Raw genomic sequence first — 17,323 nt, 5'->3', positions numbered from 1 at the left:
CATCTTTAATCGTCTTTCATCTCGCTACTTTCATTTTTCAATTTCATTTTTTATTTTTTACTACTCGCCTGAGGATGACCAATGGAGGTCGAAAACGTTCGCGATTATGGGAAATTTCTTTTTTCACTCGGAAAAAACGTTCGGAAAATGGTCCGACAAAGAGAACAGGAGGATGACAAGAAAAACAAGCAAGAGTTAACTGTGCTATTTAATGAAACCTGCATAAATATATATGGAAACAATTTTATGTTTACTGTGAGCTTTTTACGCAAATATTATGCAAGGATAAATCATGTAGAATATCTGCATGAATATAATTACACGTAATAGTTAACTGAAGATGATCATCCCATAAGAAAACCGAAAAAACTAATAGGGAATTAATTGAAATGAATATTTAAAAGAATATGCAAATTAGCTAGATCTTTTGCTAGTGAATGCAATCACACAACCCATATATAAGAAAATTGTATTTTCTTTTTAAATAAATAGAAAAGAGGGTTTTTAATATGAATATCAATACACAGAAAAGAAAAACGAATTTATAGGAGTACTAGCATTTCAGTCCGGCGTTGCCCGGGTGTTTGGAGGTGTATGCTGAGCAAAAACAAAAAAAGAGGGTTAATTTTCTTTTACTTTGACCCCTATTATGACCCCTTAAAATTTATTATTTTGGGCTTAAATCAAGTTATTAAGTTAGATCTATGTCTCAGGAACCTATATCTAAAATGTCAAGTGTTTAAATCCAAAATTGTCGGAGGAGTTTGGTAGAGTTCTCAAAGGTTAAATCATTGAAGTTTGACGTCTTAACAGCCAAATTTCTGGCCGAAAACTGATCACAAAGATTTTCCCAAATCACAGTACCCTGTATATCAAATTTCGTGTCTGTAGACTTAAAATTTACAAAGTTATTGCGTATGGAAATGTACACAGACAGACAGATACACAGACAGACAGACACGTTCACTTTTATAGACATACTAGCATGGGGGCCCGGACTTATATATATATATATATATATATATATATATATATATATATATATATATATATATATATATATATATATATCGTTCACTTTCTTTTTTTTTCTTTTTCTTGGTGCGTTTAAAACCTTGAAGAAATCTTCATCTGATGTAAAGTACCACTTGATGGTTGTCCCGTCTCTAATAACACAATTAGTTTGACAGTATTAGTAAATGTGTATATTCTCTTGATAATAATGTCGCTCATACACTTGACAAATTAAATACTCGCTACATTTTTTCGATTTTTATGTTCCAAACTTTGACGCTTTACATCAAGCGATTGCATCTATAACAAGATTTGAGTCAAGCGTGTAAAAATAATGTTGAGATTAGTAGTTTTCCACGTGAGGATAGAGTAAGCATAAGGTTAGAGTTGTGGAAATTTTCATTAGAAGTTAACAGAATAGTATTATGATAAAGTCACAGGAAATTGTCATAAAACGAAGTACATGTTACAAGTGAGATCAACTTTTTTTCGATGTATGACGTCAAAGTAAGCAGATGTATCTTTCAAGATCAACCAGATCGATGGATATAGAGCGAGAAATTGCAGTTCATCTTAATGTATATTACTGTGAATCGCTGGCGGGGGGGGGGGGCGAATACACTTAACACTAGAAACAAATAATGTCTGTTTTTTTTTGTTTGTTTTTGTTTTTGTTCTTGAACCTCCCCGTTATTACAGCTACTAAAAAGACAAAACCGGTAAAAGGCGAACTATTTACAAGGCAATTTATGACTTACCAACAGAAAGGGATTCTAGGCAAAATACTGATCGGGGGATTAAAACACAGGAATAATGAAAGAATTGTTCTAAATATAAATTTTTAAAAACTTAATTTGCAGTGTGAAAAAAATCGTTCAGGTGTTAGTAATGTTAGATACCTTATATCTTCAGCAGTTTCGTGTCTTGCAATATAAGACGTTTATACAGACGAGCAAGTTAATACGGATCAAATATAAGTTCTCAACTACCTAGCTACAGAATTGTGCAACATTTTAACAGTGATTTTCTGCTACCAAACGTTATTATAACAATTGACTCACCCAAAATATTGCTATCATCAGTATGAAACAGAATATCTAAATTTTCCAGAAAAATAAATTTGTCAAGATTTTTAGAATTCATAAAATTTTGTGTAATATTGTAAATGTTGTAGGAATAAAGTTAAAATGGAAATTTTTCTTTTTTCATCTTTTTCAATTCAAGGACATATTTTGCCATTTGGAACGTAAGGGCCTACTATTTGAGATCATGTCTAACAGACGACTCTGCGAAGTTGAAAAGCGATATGTTTGTTCATATTACATTTAAATTTCTGCACGTTGATACAGTTAGGGGAGCAGGAAACAGGAAGGGAATTCTAGCAGTCAATCTGTAGTCCCTCTCCGTAAAACATCCAGAACAAAAACTTGTCTTGCTACAACCACTGAACGTAATGTTTCTGTCTTATTTTGTTTACCTGAAATAAAATGGAATTTGCACGAAAAAAGTCTCTTTCTAAGAACTTCCCGTATATGAAACACATTACTACGGTGATACTTTTCAGTTGACTACAACATGGTCGTTTTTAAGTGCAATGTTAAATTTTTGTTGAGCTGTCCTTTTAAATAATCAAATTTGGATCCTCACGATGTTGTCTCAGTGCCCACCTGACTAACCTTAACCCTTATCCTCAAATGGCTTTGGATCTTGATAAGCTCGTCGGTTTATGAAAACGCGTTTTTTTTTTTTTTGGTATTCATAAAGGCTGGAACATTAGTACAACAAATTCCACACGACACAATATCTAGAAACAATAAAGTAAATGCCTGCATTATAGTTTTTTTGTTTCTTATTAACTCATATCGATCTGCAAGTTTGATTGGCACTCGACAGCTGATGATTGACTGAATAAACAGTTCATTCATTTATTCTTTATCTTGCATTTATTTGTTCCTGATCGTAGCGATCATTTTGTCTGGGAAAATAAAATCGTAAGAGTGTTGAATTCACTGTATTTTGCGTCTCTACGGCTATTTTCTTCTGAACTGCGCTTTCGAACCTAAAGCCACCATTGTTGAAATAGATTGCTCCCTGTTGGCTGTAGTATGAGTCTGGTTCTGTGCTGTTCTAGGAGGTCCACCTACTCAGGCTTTGAATTTATCAAACTTTGAAAAGACGGTAGTTTAGTTCTAATCGCCTGGGGCGCCCCTATTGGAGAATGCCGACTTGGCTGTTTAGTTATTTTGTTAAGACCAGCATGTTCTTCTTTCATGGCGCTAGCTTTTCAAATCACACTTTCCCAACCTTGTGTCACATCTTCTTACTGATGGGGAGGGGTGATAAACATATTCTTCTTAAATTGCTTTCCTTATTCTATCAGTATTTCCTTGGAAGGTATTCAACTGAACCTGAAAACTCGTCTTCAGCTTTTTTTTACTATTTGGATCAGTCGAACTACTATTCTTACCTTTTTTGTTATTTCCACAACGTTTCAGCCGATGTAACCTCCGATCTTCTTGAAGTGAATCTTTTGAAATTTGGGGATTTATACGAAGTTATATCGGTTAAAATGTTGTGAAAATGACAGGATTTGATCTAATGCATTACTAAGGTTGTTGGAAAATGCTGGGATTATTTTATCACTGCCAAAAATACTTCACACCTGACGCAATCCTTTGCATACAAATGAATCAAATGCGCCATAAGATGGAGTACTGCTGCGACATTTGAGGAGGTGCTAGTGAGACCACCCTTTCCTTCCTTCTCACAGTATTAAATCGACACCAAAATCTAGTGAAGGAAATATATTTTCTTTCCTTCTTTTTCTCATTGCTAGTCTTTCTCTGCTCGATTGTTATTTTTATAGTGTGCGCTTGATTGAGTACCAATCGTTGACACCCCCTCCTGTAATGCATTCACATCAAAACCCCGTCTAGGTACAACCACACTAAAGAATTGTCTTTCTTTTTCTCTGTCTACCTTAAACTAAATTTCCATGAACAAAGTTTCTTTCCAGAATGCATTAACACGGAGCTAATTCCCAACTTAATAAATATATTCGCTTTCAATGATGTTAACAATTTCTTGTTGAGTCGCCAATTTAAATAATCAGATTCTGACCATTTCACCCATCGTTTTCAGTCCTCTCAAATGATTTGTTCATCGCCAACTGAAAATCTCATTGGTTCTTATTCTAAAGTGGTATTTGTGGCCTTGATAAACAATACATATTAGTAAAACATAAACTCAAAAAGTAAAAAAAAAATAGTTAAGAAAAATATACTAAATCATCCAAATAGTATCAATTTTAATCGAAAAACCTTACCTCCTGCTTGGAATCGTCACGTGCGACCAGCTTTTTTTTCAGGCACTTAATTTCCACAGAGTCCATCTTATTCTTCGAACGGGGCATCTCTAATGCTTTCCTGGTAAGTTACTTTTCTTGCGAAAAAATATTTATGGACTTTAAAAAACACACAAAAAGCAAATTATTAAAAAAGAAAATTTCTCTTTTGGCTTATCACATCTGTAAAACTTCTCAAAAATATCCGTTTACGTAATTGCTATTTTGGTCCCCTTTCTAAAATTCTAATTTATTCTAAACCAACAATTTCCAGTACCATTTTATTTTTTCTAGATCATTTCAATTCTAATGTATATACCTAATAATGACTACGCATCCGGAGCCAAATCCCAATAAAGAAAAACAACACAAAATTTTTCTACAACCATTTCGAAAATTAGAATAAATATCGGCTGAACATTTAACTCTTCCCAAACTTAAGAACTAGTTCAACCCAGTAGTCTGTCTTTTTTTCTTACACTGCTTAAATCTTATTTCTTTCTCTTTTTTCGATTTTATTATTATTATTACTACCATAATTACTTAATTAACAACATGTTCTTACTTTTAAAATTTTTCATTATTTCAATAAACCCCACAAGACAAAGATTCACTCCTCCTCTATTCTGCAAAAAATAAAAATACATGTCAAGAACAAGAAAATCCCGCACAATAGCGATTCGAGAAAACATCAATTATATAAAAATAAAAATTAAAAAATTTTATGAGCATTCACAAAGTCTCATCTCACCAATAATAAAACTCCAAATAACAAAACACAGTTTCGTGGAAACCCAATTTTGTCCACATCATCAATTCTGAGGTCGGCTACATCACTTTTACCACCACACAGAATATCAAAAATAAAAAAATAAACAATCACAGTCGTTTACAAAAAATCCATAGACATTTACAATTAAAATACATAGTCGTTTAAAAAAAATAAACGAATCACTTATAAACTTCCAGACAATCATTCACAAAACAAAAGTTCAAATCGATGGAAACTTAAATTGTCTACGTCACACAATTCTAGGTTTTTTTTTAAAGAAAAAAAAATCACATTTTACTTATCCGAGTGATTATTATTATTATGGCCTCTTCTGTCATTTCCTTAAAAACATGCATTTTAACATTTCATAAAACAGTTTACATCGATTTACAGACAATTTCCACACCAGAAAAAAAAATCCATAAGAAAAAAAACGTACAATTAGATAAAAAAAATTCTCACATTCACAGCCTATCAATTCTTCACAAAAGACACCGAGTTTTACAGTCTAAAAATTGCAACATTTTAATTGTATATAATTGTGTAACTTCTAACTCATAACAAACATTTTGATTGGCGTATTTTCTCTGGTAATGTGAACGGTCCCCATTTCACCCACATTCTGTTCATATGTTCTATTTCTTCTTTTTCTTTTTTTCTTTCTGTTTTCAACAATTTATTATCAGTATGTCGATCGATATATCTTTTTTCAATTTCTTCTGTTTATTTTTCTTCACCGTGACGTTAATATTTTTTCTTTCTATATTTTTAATTTTCATATTCAAAATCAACAATTCGTTATCTGTATGTCGATCGAGCTATCTGTTTTTTCTATTATTTCTTCTTAATTTAGCATATAAATCTATCTATACATAATTTTAATGTGTCTATTTTTCTTTTTTTTCGTTGCGTCTATATTTTTTTCAATGAACCCTGCGTTGCTTTTTTTCTTTAATTTTCTTTATCTTTTCATCTTTCATGTCTAGTGTACAATATTTTTTTCGTTGTGTCTATATTTTTTATGGTAACCTCCAGGCTCGATTTTTACGGATTATTTTATTGTTGTTGAAGTCGACTTATTTAAGACTGATTTTTTAAAAATCCGCTACTCCCCTTTCATCTCCAGGTTGTCGACATGCGATGGGGTGTTCGCGATGAGGCTACTGATGATCATATGACCACACAGCTGTGCATGCAGGAAATTGACAATTGCCAACGCCTTTCGATGGGACCAAATTTTGTGGTGAGTGCATTTATAACTCATTATGCTATAATCTCACGTTTATTTATTTTCAAGTGAGTGCATGAGTAAGATTTGCTGAAAATCACATACTATTTTAAAATCTACTGTAGTGATATTAGAGACAGGTGTGTGAAAATAGAATTTGATTGGAAAATTTTGACATAAGTTCTAAATTGCGTAAGAGAATAAAAATGTTATAAGAATAGACGTGTACAAGAAGTTGAATCAGGGGCGGAAGTCAGAAATGACACGTAGGGACAAATAGAAAATCCGTTTTTTAGCAAATGAGCTGGTTGTGTCCGATAGCAGTTTTTCAAAGCGTCGGTTCTGTTTAATTCCAACCTAGGGAATGAGTTGTCCATGGGAAACTTATATATAACCTTACAGTGCCTTAACAGAATAAAGGAAAAATACATCAAGATCTATGAGCTATTCTAACCATACAATTGTCGGAACTTTTTTTTTCGTTTATGTTATGTACAATTGCAGCTTCCAGGTGATAAAAAAAAGATGGAAATTTTGAATCTGACATCTTCACAAAAATATGACAAGGTCGACGAAATCGACGCATCGTGAGTATCTAAGAACACGCAAACAATTTTCCGCTAATATCGGTCATTTGTAAGCACTGTTTACAGAGCGCAGCTGCTAACAGCTCCACAATCGGATCTAGTACCACGATTATAAGGAGGAACCATTTTGCAGTTTCAGCCCCTACTTCTCTATAACATCTATAAAGTGACGTAACAGGAAGTCGTATTGGTGTAACCGACTTTTCTATTAAACTCTCATCGTCACTGTTTAACCAGATCCTGTATGTTGCCTTCTCCGCTACTCCCTGCACGTCTGTCACAAAGTATTTTTCTTATGTGTATCTACAACAAATACGATGTCACAATATGTTGGTTAGCTTTCGCTCATCATATTCTCGACCTCTTCCAGGCAAAATGATAATATTCCATATTGCATATTCCTTCCTCTTTCCTGCCATTCGATCTGTAGATATCGCTCATATTGTAATGTTGCAATTACTAACAAACAAATAGAAGAAATAAATAAAAATCCGGGTCGGCATTTTTTATTTTAACAAATATTTTTTTTACCGTTACTGTCCCGTTTTGACACTACTTAAACGACACTACTTAAACGACACTACGCCTATCAGGCTCGGTGTACACTTTTCTTCTCCAACCTCACGTCGGACGTAGCCAGCCATTTCTCGCCTTCGCATTTAACGTCCATTTTCTTCGCAGTCAACTTTATTTTTCCCGAGCACGTTGTGTCCTTTTCCTCTTTTTCTTGTCGTACCAACTCGCGCACACTTCCTAATTTGCATATTTTTGTGAAGATGTCATATTCAAAATTTCCATCGTTTTTTGCTATCACCTGGTAGCTGCAATTGTACATAACATAAACGAAAAACGTTTCGACAATTGTATGATTAGAATAGCTCATAGGTTTCCCATGGACCACTCATTCCCTAAGTTGGAATTAAACCGAACCGACGCTTCGAAAAACTGTGATTGGACACAATCAGCTTATTTGCCAAAAAGACAGATTTTCTATTTGTCCCTACATGTCATTTCTGACTTTCGCCCCTGATTCAACTTCTTGTACACGTTTTTATAACATTTTTATTCTCTTACGTATTTAGAACTTATGTCAAAATTTTCCAATCAAATTCTCTTTTCACACACCTGTCTCTAATTTTACTACAGTAGATTTAAAAAGTCGTAGCACTCCTGAAGCCAACAATGGATCTCTTTGGACTTGTGGGTCGCCGCCGAGTCCTGCTGCCACGCCCAGGGTTTGCAGTGGCCACCTGATTGCACTAGGGATCACAACACTCTTCAGCAGATCTAGACACATTTTGCCGTTTACTTTCAAGTCGACTTCAAAGATCTGAGGTTGCATGATGTGGCCTTTACTTGAAACCACACCAAAGACCATAACCGTGGCCGGAAACTTCATTGAGCTGTGCCCTCAACTGTCGAACCGTCCGAATATGCATTTTGAGGGTTCTGGCAATGGTCCTGTTGTCATAACTTTGATCGGTAGAGAGCATAATTTGTATAACGGCACAACTCCGATTTCACTCGTTGAACATTGTGTCACTTTCAGATATGATAAACGGCTCCTATCGTTCTTGGAATTTGTACACAACTGATCAACTAGTAGATGTTCTGCACCACCACCACCACCACCACCACCACCACCACCACCACCACCACCACCAACAACAACAACAACAACAACAACAAAAGAAAAAGAAAATCGGTGTCCATTAATTGGAGATGGAATCATGTTTTTTCTAGAACAACAATTTTATCGTTCAATCCTGTAGATAGAGCTAAATTTCTATTCAGTCCATAGTTGGGAACCTGGCGCGTAGTAACAGCGCGGATCATGGATGATCTCGGAGTAATTGCAACTAAAGAGTGACTCCACTCTTCGCAAATCTTCCATATTGAGATCCCACCAAAAGATATAGTATTTTTCTCATTTTCTCAGACGGTCAGGGGAAGAGAGTAGGCATAAAAAGGATAGTAAAAGAGAAAATGGATTTCATGTTGGGAACGGGTACCTTGCTCAAGGGTGTCACAGGCAGCTTGGTATCAAGCCCATGAAAATAGTTGTGAGGGCAATGAACTCTGCACGAATTCATCCAAATATATGAAGCAATAAATCAAAAGCCACTGGTTATATTCCTGTAAGCTATTTTTGTCCTTTTTTAAAATGAAAGGATGCTTTTTTAACTTCGCGCTAGGAGTCGAAGTTACGTATTTTCTCTTTGTTTGTTGCTTTAAATTTAAAAATTTTGACACCGAATTTGGAAGCCGGAATGCCAGCTGACATTTCGAGCGGTTGAATGAGGCACACGAAATATTTCAACGGAATGATATACTCGCCTGCTTTTTTTATCGCCAGTTTCATAAGCGTGGGATCGCTACACGCTCGCGTCTGTTTTTCTCGGGCGAATGCATCCATTGAATCCTTGCCTTGCTGGACCATGTATACTAAGCAGTTTTCGTTGGTCACTTATAAGACGGAAAGGGGAGGCAACACATCATGCAAAACGCGACCCAGTTTTCATGTGTCAGAGGAGAGGAAAATGCGAAAGTGAAAGAACTTTTCAAAAGAATTATGTCTATTGCGTATCAATGCTAAAAGTTCGTGAGAAACTCACCGTGATAATGTTTTTCAACGAAATTAATCTATAATAAACATCGCAAATCGATACAAGGAAAGAGTGTAGACCCGATAATCGATAAATGATTTTTTTTTTTTTCTGTTTTACGGTATATCAAGCCTTTTTGGTACGGATTTCTAAACAATTCAGTTTTTAAACGTTGATATTGTAATTGTATTAAGAAAATCTATGAACCTCAAGCCCCGACGATCTTTGGATATTTGGGTTACCTCATTTTTATTAGTGTAATTAATAAATGTTGTTGGAACTGAAAAAGAAAAAATATCGTAATTATTTCAGATCTATTATTCAAAAGAATTATAAGTTTAGCATTCAGCGTTTTTTTTTTTTCGTTGAACGCTTTAACAACCAATGCACATTTCTTTGCATCTAATCGATCAAATGTATACCGATCCAGACTATGGAATCGACTCAACCAGCTTCTATTTGTTCGTTGTCGACTATAAGCACAACATGGCACATTGTATATTTTCATGTACTATTTTCTTTTATTGCCCGAAAACAGATGGTCCACCGGGTGATTGACCCACCAGCCAATAAAAAGCTCCAGCGTAAAAACACAAATATCATGTGATTACTTCTTTTAGCGTCCAAGCAATTTCGGCTTCCCGCCTGCGCCCAGTTAGAACATCGTCTAGCAAAACGTATTTCATTAGTTTCCCTAAATCCTCAACGATATAAAAATCCAGCAAATCGCATGGCGTCCTTTGTAACGATTGATTCTTAAAGGCTTTAATTGCTTTGCAGCACATCTCAAATAAAAATGTTTCTATTAAAACTTTAATGACGTCTGCTTATCTATCTTTGAAGTCAGATGGAGTTTCCATTACAGATCACTATATAATTATAATAACACACACACACACACATATATATATATATATATATATATATATATATATATATCTCATCCACGTACATTACTGTTTTGTCGTATCACAACTCAACAGTTCGGTTAGACATACACCTTTCCTTAGCCGTAGATCGAACCTAAGACCGTCGCGTTGACAGGCAACAGCTCTAACCATCGGACCACGAATCAGTGCCGTAAATATTTCTACTCGAGTGTGTATTAAATCCACACCCGCGCATCGCAGACAGTGCTCAAACCATTATTTATTTACAATATATATATATATATATATATATATAGTATATATATATATATATATATATATATATAGTATATATATATATATATATTGTGTATATATATATACAATATATATATATATATTAAATTAAAACTTCTGCATATCAGTACAGTCATGGAAGCAGAGGACCGGAAGAAACTGCAAAGTCTAGCAACCCAAGAGAAGAAGCTATTAAAGCAAAAGACTTCTGGTATCTATGTGCCTATGCAGTGAAGGGTGGAATTTTGCTGTATATCTGGTTAGTCGGGTGTATTCGCATCAAAGAAACACGAGTTCATCAGAGAACATTCCATTAAAATACCTGTAAAATAGTCACAGGGAAGCAACCTTGTGGCGATGGGACAGAGTTTGGAGATTGATTGATAACGTTGTACATATTAGGTTGGAAATTCATTTTTCGTCTAAGATGAAGAGAGTAGAGATAGATGCATAAACCCAGCGAATGGTGGCTTTGCAGAAATACACAGAAATGTCAAGTATCAGTAATTTTCTAGCATTTTTGTAGCAGGTTCAACAACGTTTCAATGTATTTGTTCCAACTCAGGTTGTTTGTGAATGTTAAGTTAATGCGTTTCAATGAAGAGTTCTCAGGTAGTGTATTATTGGTAATATTGGTAATCGGTGGTTGAAAAGGATTCTTTTAATTATTATAAGAAAAAAAGCTTAGTCTTAACAACATTAAATGTTACCATTTACGTATCCTTTTAATTACAAACGTGGAGCCATTTTCTTTATTACCTAAAGTGTTTATATGTTAGGTAAAATCAAAGGACAAAAGGTTAAGCGTTTGAACCTCCATCTTGTATCTAATAATAATTTATGTGTGTGTCAAATATTGTGATTAACGTTTTCAATAACTTATTTGTATAAATAAGTCGATAAGTTCTGATTTTGTATTTAATATACGAAGACAATGTTGTTTAATAGTGTCGTGATAACATACGCTGTGCCTTCCATAGATTTCCGGCCTTTTTTTTTTTGTACATGCATTTAAAATTATTGTAGACTCTTAAAAACTCAGTATGTTATTGCTATACTTCTTATGAGATGAATGATCAGTTTTTATAATTTCAAGTTCAAATGAACAGCTACAACAGGAATTAGAATACACCCTACTAAAGTCTGATTGTTGCAGCTGATAAATTTTAAAAAATGCAATCTGGTTATGATGACACTTTATAAGAACGATATGCAATAAGATTCTGTTTTAAACTTGAAAAAAAAAACCCACAGACTGACAGAGCATCAGTTTTTGAGTGGGATAAGAGATTCAAGGAAGGCGAGGAGTCTGTGAGGGATGATGAGAGGTGTGGGAGGAGTAAAGAAGTCAGAACACCAGTGTGTATTAGTTAAATAAAAAGACAATAAATGCAGAGGTTGAAGTCAGTGTGGGAATTTTACAAGCAATTATTCACGAGGAACTGAAGATGTGGAAGATTTGCGCGAAGGTTGTCCCAAGGGTGCTCAACCCCTGTCACAGACTATTTGATCAAGATTGGCATCAAAACAGTTCGTCACCCTCTCTATAGTTCAGACCCTGCTGCTTGTGATTTTTCGTTATTCCCTAAGCTCAAGAAAGTGTCTGTCGTTATGAGACAATTGAGGGTATGAAAGAGGCTTTGACGAGGGTCATTGATATGCTCACACTTCCATGTTGGAACGGCACAACAAGGACATTGGAGGGGATTAGAATTGTACACACGAAAAAGTATGGAAACTTATTGAACGCATCTCGCAAACAGAATGTGTTATTTTCTCGGATGATGAAAATTTAATTAATTCACTGCTGATGACAGAAATATGGGACGTTCGATATTTATTAATTTCGCGTTAAGGTGGACGTTCTTTCTGGTTTAGTGAATGTTACAGATGAATTTGCCATAAAAAAAAATTAAATAAATATCACAACGTCACATCAGAGAATAAAAGAAATTCAACTATGCACAATGTGGAAAATTTAAATGATGCAGGAATACATAGCGTATCGAACAATTGTAATTAGTCACTCAAAATATAATAAACTTTATGTTGTTCTGCGATATTATTATATTTTTCACCAAGAATAACAATAGTTTTCTGTTTTCCGATTGCTACAAAGTATATTACATATATTTAAAAAAAAATGCACGGTAGTCAAAAAGTTAAAAATCTCTCGCTTTACAATTGGTGTATATTAATCTAATATTTTATGATGATTTATTGGGTTAGTTTTCACCATATTTGACGTAGCCTTTTTAAGATTTTTAAGATTTTCCGCATAAGATTAGGTGAAGTAGAAAAACGTACTGTTCGATTTAAAGTTAAAGATAATTTAGAGCTATGTGTTCAGGATGTCGCATACATGCTTGGGTGTAAATACCTGCTGGTATTTTTATTTTTTTCAGTGTCGATCTTTTTTAGTTTTCGTTATTTCATAAATAGCCATGCATTCTAGTAGTCGTCGATCGTCTTTTTAACAGATGAATAAACTTCTCATGAAGAAAACATATAAGGAGATGTTCAATCAAAAGAAACGCTGTTATGCAATGTGATCTTCCCTTGTTTTACGCAACAAAAACGACCCGTTTCTTGACCGAATTGTGACTTGCGATAAAAAGTTGATTCTTTACAACAACCGACGACGCTCAGCTCATTGGTTAGACACCAACCAAGCCTGATGACACATCCTGAAGCCAGAGTTGCACCAAGATGTGGTCATGCTGACTGTTTGATGGTCTGTGACCGGTCCCATCCATTAGTTTTTTTTAACGCAGGTGAAATTATTACTGCGAAAAATTAGTCAACAAATGGATGAAATGCATCAGAAACTTCGACAACAACACCCAGCACAGTCAACAGAAAAAGCCCAAATCTCCTCCACGGCAATGCTCAACAGCACATTGCTAAACCGAGCCTGCGGAAGTTGAACGAAACTCTGCCTCATTCTTCATACTTTCCAGAGCTCTCGCATACCGACTACCAATTTTTCAAACATTTCGACAATTTTCTGCGTGGAAAATGCTTAAAAAACCTAAACGATATCAAAAACGCCTTCATCAACATAATCGCCACCAGAACACAAGATTTTTACGTTACTGACATAAATACACTTGCTTTACGTTGGTGCTTATTTTGATCAATTACTTTTTGCTTGAGCCGAGATATATTTATCTAAATTTAAAAGTTAAAAACCGCAAACTTTTTTTCAACCTGATAAATGGGTTAATATTTATTTAAAACAGGTTTCTACTCATTAATTTAAAATAAATTTGTATTAATTTGACGTTGATATTTATTAATTTGACGTTGATAATTTCGTTATTCATTGTTGTCAATTTATATCAAGTTTAAATTTATATTTATTAATGTGACGTTGGCATTTATTAAGTTATTGTATTCCTTAATTTGAAGCGTAACTCTTTTAAAATCTAAAGTTCTATTTTTAAACATAGTTCCCGAAAATAACTTTAAAAATGTCTTAAAATGTAAAAGATTTTAACTTTTGTACAAAACAAATGTTGCTGATAACAAAAATGCGAGAAAACAAATAAACTGAACGAATTAACGCTTATTCTGATGAGATGAAATACATCCGCTTCTACCTTCGGGCAAAATACTTGACATCTTTCCTGATTTAGGCCTTGTTTCGTATTCTCAGATTAAAACGCGAGCTCCTTCGTTGCCATGAAAAACTGTGGGAAACTCTTCTTTTCTCTCTCTCTCTCTCTCTCTCTCGCTCTCTCTCTCTCTCAACACACACACACACACACACACACACACATATATATATATATATATATATAAATTGTTGTGAGAAATTAGTTTCATTTAAAATTGACAAATAAACAAAAATAGTTGTTTTTCAAATATATTGTGTATATATCATCTGACTACTTATATGTGTTAGCATGTGACCGAATATCTATTTATCTATCTATCCATCTACTAATATAACAGTCTCTCTATCTATCTACCTCTCTCTATATATATTGGTATATTTAGGCAGCATTTTTTCATTCAAGCAAATATTATTAAATTTAACGGAGTCACTTTGCTTTATGATTCTTCCACAAATCATCAGCAGGTGTTAAAGTAAAAATGCGAAAGTGATGATTCGTGGACGAATCGAAAGCGCTCGTGACAGCAACAATTATGGAACTTTTATTAATATTTTTGATTTTGATACAAAAAAAGATTATACGGAAAATCGAAAAATTAAATAAAAGAATCGTAAAGCAAAGTTGCATTTAATAATATTTGCTTATATATATATATATATATATATATATATATATATATATATATATATATATATATATATATATACTAGTATGGGTGCCCGGCGTTGCCCGGGTGTTTGGCGGTGCATGCTGAGCAAAAAAAAAAAACGGTCATTTTTTTTTTAATTTTGACCCCTATTATGACTCCTTAACAGTTATTGTTTTGGGCTCAGCTCAAGTTATTAAGTTAGGTCCATCTCCAAGGAACCTATATCTAAAATTTCAAGTGTTTAGACCCAAAATTGTCGGAGGAGTTTGGTAGAGTTCTCAAAGGTCAAATCGTTGAATTTTGACCCCTTAACAGCCAAATTTCTGGCCGAAAACCGATCACATCGATTTTCCCAAATCTCAGTACCCTGTATATTAAATATCGAGTTTGTAACCTTAAAATTGACAGAGTTATTGCGTAGGGAAATGTATACAGACACACACACAGACAGACACTTTCACTTTTATAGATATAATATATATATATATATATATACATATATATATATGCGTGTGCGTGTGTGTGTGTGTGCGCGCGCGTGTGTGTGTGTGTGTGTGTGTGCGTGTGTAATTTCCACAGCCAAACCACATCACAGCTCACATTAACCATGGTTTGGACTTCCGGTTTGTTGGTTCATATCATTAGCCAACAAACCGGAAATCAAACCAAAATTCATTGTCCTCACACGCACATTTTCACTTTTATAAATATATAAGGATTATTTTGTACTTTAGAGATTTAAATTTTTCTGTAATTAGCAATTTATTTTTAGGCAATGTTTACTTTTAAATGTTTTCATTTTTTTTTTTTTTTACTGTTTTTCAACCAAAGCAAGGCATACTGACACTTGGACGTGAGGGGCACCTAATCAGTAGTGAGTTAAGCACCAAAATGTCCTTTTGCGTTACATTTCAACTTCTGTTAGTACAGTCAGAGAAATAAGAAAAAAGCAGAAATTTCAAAGTCTATGAGTCCGAGGGAACAAACTGCTAGAGTAGAAGATTTTCCGGCATCTAAGGACCTCAACAGCGAAGGGGTGGGATTTTGCTGCTAGCCGGAAGTATATACATCGTGGGGGCACAAGTGTTGTGAGTTCATCAGAGTATATTCGATTAAGTATTTATAAAACAGGCACAGGGATGCGACATTGCGGCAACGGCACATGAGTTGGAGCTTAACCGAGAGTATGGTCAAGCTACCCATTAGAGATTCTTTTTTGGACCCTGTCTAAAAGGAAGAATAGTGGTAAATGCATCAACAATACTGTATGCGTGGTCAATATATAGGATATTATCAAGTATGAGTAATTTTCTAGCTCGGTAGAGAGAGCCCACCTTCTTTGCAGCTGCGTTATCAATGTCCTTAATGCGTTTGCTCCAATTTATGTTGCCTGACTTAAACTATAACAAACATTATGCAAGTGATGTATGATTTAGCAATTTGAAATGCATCCAATTGCAGCCTATTCTAGCAATTTATTTGAAGGAAGTAAAACAAATGATATGATGCACGTGCAGAAATTTGTAACATTATCCAAATGCTTAAAATAGCGTTCCAGCAGAAAATCAGATAATTTACATAGAAATTTTTAACACTCATTTGAAACGAGGGGAACATTTAAAGACGGGTGATGCATCACACCAGATTGTAAAAATTAATACACGATTGACTTTTTAACAGGATGAGAATACGGAGAGAACGATAAAATTGAAAAGACGACATGATTCCATTTCCATTTGATGAATATAGGTTTATTTTTTGTTGCAGACTATTTACTAGTTGGCCAGTTGTGTAAAAAGTCCAAAGAACGATAGGAACTGAAAGTGACACAATGCTCAAGGAGTGAGACCGAAGATGCGCAACTGTGCAACTCATGCTTTCTACGAATCCAAGTTATGACAACAGCAACATTGCCAGCACGTTCAAAATGCAACTTCGGATGGTCCGACGTTTGAGAGCATAGCTCAACAAAGTTTCCGGACATAAATCGTCAGCAGTTACTTTTGATGGTTTGCAACAGAAAACGTCCTCTGAACAAATTGATGGAATTTGGTGTCGGCAAAAATGCTACCCAATATTTCCTTCTCAATTTGTTAGAAACTTTTTTTGCAGGTAGTAATTGCAAGACGCGTGAGTGATTTTCATAAAAATCGTTTTTCCAACATTTTAACGTGTGAAGGTTCGTTATTGACATTATTATGAAGCTGAATTAAGTTGAAGGATTGTACATTTGTGTCCCATACGACCGTAATTAAAACAGTTTTTTATTTTCTGTAGTTGAAGAGGGAAATTAGTGAATTAATTTTCTCTTGTTGCGAATTTTTCTAATATTTTCTAC

The 17,323-nt window shown here is 34.3% G+C and overlaps 1 protein-coding gene across 1 annotated transcript in view; it reads left to right on the top strand.

Moving 5' to 3' along the window:
* Positions 1 to 17,323, top strand: part of LOC145291560 (NACHT and WD repeat domain-containing protein 2-like) — a 119,464-nt gene that overhangs the window by 65,345 nt on the left and 36,796 nt on the right. The window contains exon 3 of the mRNA XM_080137623.1: positions 6,256 to 6,372. Within this exon, the coding sequence (XP_079993749.1) occupies positions 6,256 to 6,372 (117 nt within the window). The remainder of the gene's footprint in view (positions 1 to 6,255; positions 6,373 to 17,323) is intronic.

Source organism: Euprymna scolopes, chromosome 12 (assembly GCF_053919585.1).
Source record: "Euprymna scolopes isolate OS-2025 chromosome 12, ASM5391958v1, whole genome shotgun sequence".
NCBI lineage: Eukaryota > Metazoa > Mollusca > Cephalopoda > Sepiida > Sepiolidae > Euprymna > Euprymna scolopes.
Note: the sequence above shows the minus strand (reverse complement) of the source record. Positions and strands in the feature narration are given on the sequence as shown.